We start from the raw sequence: 10,524 nt of genomic DNA, 5'->3' as shown, positions 1-10,524 counted from the left end.
GGATTAGATAGAGGATACTTAAGTAAGGACAGATAACACGCAGTGACGTAGTAAGAGCATCAAGCATCTTCATCATATTTGCTGAACTCTTGTCTTGCACGAGGACGCGGCCACGATGTCTGATAGTATCACGGAACCTGTACATCCAGCCACTGTTTACCTCCCTTACCAATGAACCTGTAAATTTATCTGACCCCGGCTAATAAGTGAGGTAGTGTCAAAAACGCGCAGCCAATCACCGCGGCACTAATTAGCAGAAGCGCGTGACCCGCTGATGAGCTTAACTGTAACCAGCCCGTGTATCACGTCCAGGAACCCGTATATCGTAAACACAATTTTTATTTGGGTTCTACTTCCGGGTTAACTCTAACCCTAACTCACCAGTTAAATATAACCCCCTGGGTGTACGATAGCATGAGAGGCGTCAGAGTTACCGTGATATAGTTATACATGTAGACATTTCTTGGTTTGTTTTTACTTGATATTAGCTTGAAACCCTATTACGAGAATAAATGAATTTAATTTCGGAGAAAAATGTTTCCGCGTTCTGTTGGGAATATTGCGGGAGTGAAGGTAGGCGGAGGGGCGGGGTGGTGATGTTTGTGAAAGCAAATTAAGTCGTGTTTCTTCTTTTGTTCTATTGCTTGCCTCTAGATTTACATACACTGGACTAACGATGCTGGACGAAATGAGAATAAGTTTTTTACCAAGTTTTTTTTTTTTTGTCAATGATGTTATGGGTTGTATGTAGTGGGCTATATGAAGTGGGATGCCTCAAGTTGTCTCAAGTGCTATCTCTGAATTGGGCTGTCTGAATTGGGCTGTCTCAAGTGAGCTGTCTCAAGTGGACTGTCTCATGTGGGCTGTCTTAAGTGGGCTGTCTCAAGTGGGCTGCCTGAGGTGGGCTGTCTCAAGTGGGCTGTCTGATGTGGGTTGTCTCAAGTGGGCTGTCTCATGTGGGCTGTCTGAGGTGGGCTGTCTGAAGCGGGTTGTCTCAAGTATGCTGTCTCAAGTGGGCTGTCTCAAGTGGGCTGTCTCAAGTGAGCTGTCACAAGTGGGCTGTCTCAAGTGGGCTGTCTCAAGTGGGCTGTCTCAAGTGGGTTGTCTCAAGTGTTGAAATTACCCTCTGTTTTTTCCATAAAATACAAAGATTATATACGGAAATACGACTGGTTAGTTTCGACCACTTTAGAAAAAAGAATTGCACACCGAGTGAACGCCAAACAAAATGTGCATAATAGTGCGGGATATTATTAGTACTTTATAAATTCATGTGTTTTTTGAGAAATCAGAAATAGCGTAATTTACTACATCCGGTCAACGGAAATTACTCAAAATTTGATAGAAGGCAGAGAATTATATCTTTTACATATATGTGAAATTTCACTATCTATCTGAAATAGTACTCAAGTTATAGGCTTTTGAAAAAATTGAAAGTAGAAAAAGTTCCACTTTCGGTTATCGGAAGTCGCTGAAAATTTGACACGGATCTACAAATTTGATATAATACTTATATATGAAATTTCGTCAACCTAGCTGTAACGGTACTCAAGTTATAGTGTTTACAGACACACATACATACACACAGAGAGACATTCGGACAAGATTGCAAAATTATGTTTTTCCGACTCAGGGAGGTGTAAAACGTCGAGATTTGCAAAAATCTTGATTTTTATTTGCACGATTACAATACTTTCTCTATATTTTGTATATACGAGAAAGTAAAAAAAAACAAGGATAAATGTTCTACCGAGATTGGAAGACGTTTCTAGTTGAACATTATCTTTATAGAGCAAGGTGTGTGTGTGTAGGGGGGGGGGTTGTGTGAGAGGGGTGGGGTGAAGAGGTTGTAGTTGTCTATTCAGCTTTTTCAATCGCAAGGCGCCTGCGTGGTAGTGTGTCCTGCCCGGAGTTTTCAACCCTTGATTTCAATCGTGTGTGTTTCATGTTTACGTACTCACCACCACGTTCGCACACGTTCAAGTTCTATCTCGAGTAGTTCATTCATGCTTTAAATAGGTATGTTTTAACAAAGTATTAAATACGTACTGACAGAAACTAGTATTCCTGATGCAATAGTATCAGCTTAATTTATACATCATCCACTACACGATCCACCATTAGCCTCCACAATACCATCCACCACACCACCCATTACATTATCCACCACACCATCCACTAAATCACCCATTACATCATCCACCACACCACCCACTACATCCTCCACCTCGCCACCCACTACATCATCCACTACACCATCCACTACATCACCTACTACATCATCCACCATACCACCCACTACATCACCCACTCCATCATCCACTACACCCTCTACTACATCATCCACCACGCCATCCACTACATCACCCACTACATCATCCACGACACCATCCACTACATCACCCACTACATCATCCACCACACCACCCATTACATTACCCACTACATCACATACTACATCATCCACCACACCACCCACTACATCATCCACCCCGCCAACCACTACATTACCTATTACAACATCCACCACACCATGGACCATACCGTCAACCCTCAGCATCCCATAGAAAACAGAAGAGTGGTTGTATACACAAACAGTTTTAATTTCATTGTTCAATGACTGATCAGATGGTTGGCAATAATATGTTACAGTGATATTTGGCTTCCTGTGGAATAGCGGGAACAAAACCAACACAGACGGTGAGGTAAGTTGAAAAAAAAGGTGGGGGGGGGGGGTGAGATGACCACAGTTTTAACTATCACAAGTTGACATCAGGAAGACATGGGGTAGGGGACTGGACAAAGGTTTCTGACAAAACATAATTTATGAAGTGGGAGGGGGGATTGTTAGACGCTATACTTTTCTTATAGTGGTGGGGGATTTGGGAGAAAACATAAACAAGAGGTGGGGGAGGGGTTTCTTTAAACAAGACAAATATCCCAAGCTACTTTTGGAGGCTTGGCTGAACAGGATAAAACATTGACCTTCGCGTGAGTACTGGTTATGTAACACTGAAACGTGAGCTAAAACCGTCATCAGGCTAAAATATGGCGCGGAGTTTTTTTTTTTAAACCGCAGCGGAAAGTTGGTTCATTGATTAAACTCAAGTCTCGTTTTGATGCAAAGCCCGCAATAAAGTTGTTTATACCAGCCTCGTTTTGATACTAAGTCTGTCATGAAGATTTTTATACCAGTTTTGTTTTGATACTAAGCCTGCTATACAGATGTTTTTACCATCCTCGAATTTAAATTAAATTTTTTAATAAAGTTAATTTGTGCCAGACTTGTAATACTAAGCCTCCATTAGCTGTTATTTCGAGTGCAATCAGATTCTAATATTAAATGTTTTAACTTTACCCATTACATAAAATATACGGGTTCACAAACATGTTTAAGCGCAAGACAAACAGAAACTACATACATAACTTTAGCATAAACATATATCAGTTAGCAAAGTACATTGACAAAATAACATGTTAGACCAAATATTATGTCTTGTATATTTTTACCTAGCATTGTTCCTTATCTATGTACACAATATTTCATTGTAAGAAGATAATTAATGAACAATGCACAAAACATTATTTTAAATAATTACTAATTCTAAAACATATTTGAAATTAAATTTAAAAATGTGAGCTAATTTTTATAACAGTTTGCAGGAAAAAAAATCAATGTTTACAAACAAATAAGCTGAGGTATGAATTTTGACACCGAACAATCTGCAAACGATTACCTAAATATCTATTCAACTTCACATTTGCCAAGTATGTTTCACAAAAAGCGAAAGTGGGATTAAGCATTCATGAAATTGATTTACTTCCCTTTATAATGTATTATGCATATGATTTTAAATGTGTTTAATATGTATATATATATATATATATATATATATATATATATATATATATATATATATATATATATATATATATATATATATATATAAGTAATATTTTGAAACAAAAAAGACATTTATTTTAATACAGCTAATGGTTAAAGTGTTTACAAAATCAAATTACTGTTCTTGAGAGACTAAGTAATAATAGAGTGGCTTCCCCTGGTTTTGTAAATGCAGTTACGGACAAAACCTATTACAAAGACATTTTGTTACATTTGGCTTCTAAACACGATATGGTGGTAATACATTTAAATCCGCATGTACAAAATATGTAACGATGTCTTAAGCTACTATCACACATAATCAGTTTCACTGCAAAAAGTATGAAATTACATCAAATGTTATTTAATGGATTAAGTATGACGTATCAATTAAATGTTAAATAAATTCTTGGGCAAATCAAACACAATAGTCGACCACACTTGTTAAATTATTGATAATGTTTATTTGGAATGCAAAGTGTGCAAAACTTTCATGTAGCAGGTTTGAAGAGGCAAGAATGTTTCTGTTGTTTTTTTTTTATTTAGGACTGATTCAAAATTTGTGTCCAGCTCAGAGTTTATAGAAAACATCACTGCTACATGCGAGATTTGCGCATAAAATAATCAAGTGATACATTAAAGCTTTGATTTGATACAAGTGATGAAATCCATCTGTCTCAGCACACCATCCATCTTATCCACGCAAAAGCAATCCACAAAAATGGATACCCTGTCACGGTGTAAAGGATAGTGCTTGTTTTATTTTTTCTATTAGTAATCCATAAAGTCTCGACACTAGTCGAATTACCCCCAAAGGGTGATCATATTACAGTTACAGTAGTAAATATTTCCTTTCGTTAATAGATGTCGTTCATCATGAAATTAATGATACGGGTTGAATTAAATTAAATATAATGCAGTAGACATCAACAACGACCTATCAGCGAGATTGTAAATAAAAGCAGAATTCCTTTATTCATCATCTTTTCCCGTTTTTACCCAAAACACACGGGGCAAATGTATAAGAATAATTCCTTCAATACCACTACATAAAACTCCACTCACCATTTTTTTTTAATGCACAGCTAGCAAAACGAATAACATGTAATTTTAATCATAACCACAGATTTTAAAAAGTGAATTATTTTTAGAACTGATTCATTAATTAAAATACGTGAGATGAATTTAATGCTGAAAACTTGAGACCTTCCAAAAATTCTGGAAAAATTAAAATGTCGGGCTAATATATTCAATTTTTTAAAAATGATAGTGATATTGTGTATTTTTTTCGTGAATGAGCGGGAGATAAATTAAGTGTATTTAAAAATTGGTCACTAGGCGCAGACAATGTCCTGTCATTGGCTTGAGCTAAAATGTGATAGTTTCGATAATGTCGTTTTGTGAGCTTTTGTGGTTGCAAATTTGCATATTCTCTGCAGTCAACATTTCTAACATGACGTAATCGATGACGTATTGAGCTGAGTGACGCTAGATACTGAGTGTGTGTATATGTTTTGGGTAGTATGTCGACAGTGTTTCTTCCAGACTTTTTTCTCCGGGGGGGGGGGGCTTGATAATTTCGGGGACCGGAGACGGACAACATTTTCCGGGGGGGGGGGGGGGATACATTTGGCAAAAGTATATGTCTGGAAGAAACGCTGTATGTCGCTGAGTGTTAAAGTGTATATGCAATCTTTTATGATGTATGGCAATATTAACAACTTATCATTTTTATTTTTTGCTTTTAATTTTTCAGAAAAAATTTTTTTAATTTTTTAAATTTCAATTTTTAATTACAACTTAATTTAATTATGAGTAGGCCCTATATGTATACGGTAAACTTTAACGTCCGATTGAAATTTAAAAAAGAAATTCTTAGTAAATATGAATGTCTTTATCAGTTATTTTTTTGACAAACATAAAGGAAAGTATACCTAGATTACATCTATGCATATGTAAGACATTTTCTTTATTTAATGGTTTTCCTGATTTTTATGATTATCGCTCTAACTCACCAACTACCTCACTAACGGGAGCCGGACGTTTTCCCGAAAGACACTTGCCTGAATGCGACAAATGCCCGAATGGACACTTGCCCGAATGCGACAAATGCCCGAAAGCCACTTGCGGCATTCGGGCATTTGTCGCATTCGGGCAAGTGTCCATTCGGGCATTTGTCATAGACCTCTCACTAACAAACTCACCGACTACCTCACTAACACTCACTAACTAAAGCCGAACCTCTGATGGCCATATAACTCGACAAAAGCCGTGTAACCTTGACCATGAACTTGCAACTTGTGCCACGGAACAAGTTGCAGACGGGTACAATGGATTTGTCTACATTGTATGCGACCTCCTCTATAGCATCAACGCAACAGAAAATTGAAACAATAACTATCCTGTTAACAATATTTTGTTGTTGTTTTTATGTGTGTGTTCTTTAATATTTTTTTCCCTAGACTTTTAATCCCTTAGCCAGAAATTCTATTCTGTGTTAATAGCGAGGGTTAAGTATGGAACAAATTCTATTTGCTGTACTGAATGGAATGGATAAAGATCAAAGACTACTTCGGCAAGACAGATATTCCTTGACCAGTTTTTATCTAGACAGACATGTCTAGACAGGTTCGTCCAGACATTTGTTTAGACAGAGTTGTCTAGTCTAGACAGGTTCGTCCAGACATTTGTTTAGACAGACTTGTCTAGTCTAGACAGGTTCGTCTAAACACATTTGTCAAGAAAAATTGGTCTAGAGACACATTGGTCTAGAGACACATTGGTCTAGTCTCTAGACACATTGGTCTAAACTCTAGACACATCTGTCTAGACACATTGGTCTAGACGTCCACTCCACTAAAGACTATCTGAGCACGCGTACAAACAAAAGTCCTGGCTGAATGGACCGGAAGTTGAACGCATGTGTCTAGGCAGATACGTATGTCCTTATGGCGACCTGATACTATTTTGAGACTTGTATATAGCGTGTGGTGACGTCAATGACACGTGGATGATATCAACCAATAGAAAACTAGACAGAGAGCTGGTACTAAAGCTGGGGAGTTAACGTCTGCACCGTTCCTGCTGTTGTCGCTTCTTGCGGTGGCGTCTGGAGATGAAAAGTTATTGGTCAAGATTTTCTTTAACATCTGTTTGAAATTTTACAGTTCAGCAAGTAGGCGATTTCTCGAGTTCGAATCCGGGTTCAAGTCAGTATACCGTCCCTGAGTCCACCCAACTCTGATGGGTACCTAACTCAAGTTAGGAAAAGTATAGGCGGCTGGGCATAGTGCTGACCACACTATCTCTTCATATGCCGAAGTCACAGTGAACTCTACTTCACTTGCCCCATAGACCATCAGGTTTGAAAAGGGAACTTTTAAGTGGACAATTTGATTTAAAGGTAGTACATACATAAAGTGACACTATTGGTGGGGTGGGGGGGGGGGGGTGTTCAATGTATGACGAAAATATGGTGGGGGTGGGGATATGGGGCGGGGGGGTGGTAAAGATTTTTCACGAACATTCAATTAAAAAAAATAATTTTTTAAGCTGAACCGAGGCATTTTTTAAAAAGTTAGTCGTCAGGTATTAAAAGTTTAATATACATCTTCACACGCATTTGCACACATTTTTATTTTCTGTAATAACAATGTAAAGAACATGACATGGGCGAATAGGGCAGATAAATTGTGAAGTCATTTGGTTAGGGTTGATGTATAAGCACTAAGACGATTTGATATGTAAAAAAAAGTAGTTTCGACTATGAAAGACTACTTATTCAAACACATGGAAAAACAATAGAATGTAACCAAAGGGCAATAACTTACAAAACTCTTCAAGTTAACTAAATTGTAAATATAGCTTCCCCTTGCATCGAGGCGGTAAATTAAACGACGTGTTTGATAAGATAATCAAGCTTTCCGAAGATATGGTTTTACATTTTTTTTGTTTAACATTTTAATTGTGTTTTTTATATGTTAATTACATATCAACTTTATGTGTAAAACATTTAATAATGGAGTCTATTCTCTAAACCACCGGCCTAAGCATTATAAATACCTAACACTCAGTGGAGAAGGGATGAAGGTTATATGTGAATAATGGGGAAATTTGTACATGACTAATGAAGATGGCTCTACATACATGAGGGATGGAGAGATGAAATTACCTGCAGACACAGAGTTTTGAAGTGTTTCGCTTTTAGCTCCACTTCCGCTATCGGAGTCGTCATAACCTGGTGGAAATAATTCGAGGTGTTAGAGGTGTTTGTCTACAATCGTTTGTCTACAATCGTTTGTCTACAGGTGTTTGTCTACAGGTGTGTGTGCAGGTGTTTTAGTGGCGTAGAAAACACATTTATTGACTGATTACTATTTTGATAAAAAGTTAAATTTTGAGAAAAACGATAAATAGTAAAAAATACACAAGTAAAATCATTTTTAAAACCTCTTTTAATTTTTAGGTTGTTTAATTATGCAAAATTTATGTGAAAAGTCATTACTCTAATTAATTAAAAAAAAATTCTACCAACAGTTAACCAAACAAAATAATTATATAAAAATGTTCAAAATTGAATGTAGTTTTAACAATATGTATTGAAAAAGTGAAATTTTAAGGTGGTTTAAGCTCACGTTGAGCGAAATTGTTCATATGAGAGTGCATATTTGTTTTAGTACCACTAATTACTACATATTTATGTGACATTGCTTAACCTATATGTTTGCGATAATACTTTTATACGTTTAAACCGAAAATAAAATTCTTAAAACAGAAAGGGGAGAGAACCATTAAAATGCTGTCTATAAATAAGGATACCCATATTAACTCCCTTGTTTGACGATTGAATCTCGGTAATTTGACTGTGGTAGTCGACTTCGTGATTACCCAGTTTGTGCTCGGGTTTGCTGTTGTACAGCCGGGGTTCCTCAAACTGGTCGGGGTTGTAGCTGTCGACCTTCGGTGGTTCCGTTGTGGTTGTTGTTATTGTTTCTGTCAAATTCAGAATTTCTTAAAATAAATAAAAAAGTGATAATTTAAATTTTAAGATGTGATTTTTTTTTTGCTTATGTTTAGGGAGTCATTTCTGACAAACAGATATATCCATTTATGTCTTTTACAAACACCCGCTAAAAACTCCAACTGACGCCCACCTTTATGCTAAGGATTATTGATGGCAACTATTGACCTTCTGAAAACGTTCTACATTTCTTAACCTCCCCCCCCCCCCCCACACACACACACACCAACACACATGAGTAGAGATTGATAACGCGACGATGGACGATCACAGAAAATAGCATTAAGATATGTTCTCTTTCAACAAAACAAAACTATAGACATTTTGAGTTCAAAAATTTTCTGGTGATTTCTCAACCATAATACTGACACCAATATTACATTACCGATTCTTCTCTTGCAGTGGCTTATACAGAGTTGTTCGAATGGGCATAACCCCTGCAAATCTTTCAAAAATGTTAATCTCATAAAAACACGTTCTTTTAATTAATACGTCTGCATGATTTGTAAGTTTTCCTCCTGACATATTCCTGACTTAAGCACTGACTTGCCATGATAAATGATAGTAGTATATTAGGTCACTTTTGGAGCGTATTCCTGGCGGAGGTGGGGATGTGGAGGAACAATGACATATAGTAAAATACTCGGGAGCAGGATGCGCGGGATGCGCAATGACATATAGTAAAATACTCCCAGCCTGGCGCATCGGGATGTGGAGGGTGGGTGAGCAGGATGCGCAGGATGCGCAAAGACATATAGTAAAATACTACGCCAACTGGGGTTGGCGGAGGTGGTGGGGAAGTAGGTCACCTTTTGGTGACCTTGTGACGTAATTAGTAACATTATGACGTAATCATTGACCTAGTTACGTAATTTTAATGTGTTTTTAATGAGTTTTAATGAGTTTTTTAAATTTTTAATTAATTTTTGACCTAGTTACGTAATTTAATGCGTTTTTTAATGAGTTTGAATTTAATTTTGTAATTTTAATTAATTTTTATTAACGAGTTACGTAATTTGATTATTTGTTTACTTTTTAATTATTTTTATTTGTTGTTTACTTGTTGTTTAATTTAATTACTTTGTTTATATTGTGTAATTTTTTTATTGACTAGTTACGTAATGTGATTATTTGTTTACTTTTTAATTATTTTAATTTATTATTTGTTTGAAATTCATTTTAATTAATTGGATTTTAATTACTTTGTTTATTTATTTATTTAATATATTTCTTTTCTTTGTTGTTTACTTGTTGTTTATTTGTTTGATATATTTCTTTTCTTTGTTGTTTAATTTGTTGGTTTGTTTATTTGGTTGTATGTATGTTTTAAATAAAAGACTAACACTAGCGTGGACTTTGTATAGGGACCATTCAGCAACACAACGAACGGTTACCGAAAATAGAACATCCATTTAACCACATCTGTTACTTATCGATCCGGGATCCTTTGTTCTTATCAAACACTGGACAACGGGCGCGTTAATATTGATTCCACCCACGGACCATCAAATGATGGCCACGCTGCGCGGTTTTTAATGGGTATTGTATCGATCGCACCCACGGGACCATCACACCTAATTAAATCTTTTGTTATGCTTCACCGAGTTTCCCCCGAGCGGTT

At 36.5% G+C, this 10,524-nt stretch overlaps 1 protein-coding gene across 1 annotated transcript in view; it reads right to left on the bottom strand.

The window, feature by feature from the left end:
• Positions 1–6,946: 6,946 nt before the first annotated feature.
• The window catches only part of LOC131935035 (lachesin-like), a 131,248-nt gene continuing 127,670 nt past the window's right edge, over positions 6,947–10,524 (bottom strand). Inside the window, exons 9-11 of the mRNA XM_059291310.1 lie at positions 8,702–8,875; positions 7,946–8,120; positions 6,947–6,992 (exon numbers count right to left, since the gene is read on the bottom strand). Coding sequence (XP_059147293.1) covers positions 6,947–6,992; positions 7,946–8,120; positions 8,702–8,875 — 395 coding nt within the window. The remainder of the gene's footprint in view (positions 6,993–7,945; positions 8,121–8,701; positions 8,876–10,524) is intronic.

Source organism: Physella acuta, unplaced genomic scaffold (assembly GCF_028476545.2).
Source record: "Physella acuta isolate Inbredline_101_S28 unplaced genomic scaffold, ASM2847654v3 ptg000129l, whole genome shotgun sequence".
Classification (NCBI taxonomy): domain Eukaryota; kingdom Metazoa; phylum Mollusca; class Gastropoda; family Physidae; genus Physella; species Physella acuta.
The sequence above is the reverse complement of the archived record's forward strand: the minus strand, read 5'-3'. Positions and strand labels throughout refer to the sequence as shown.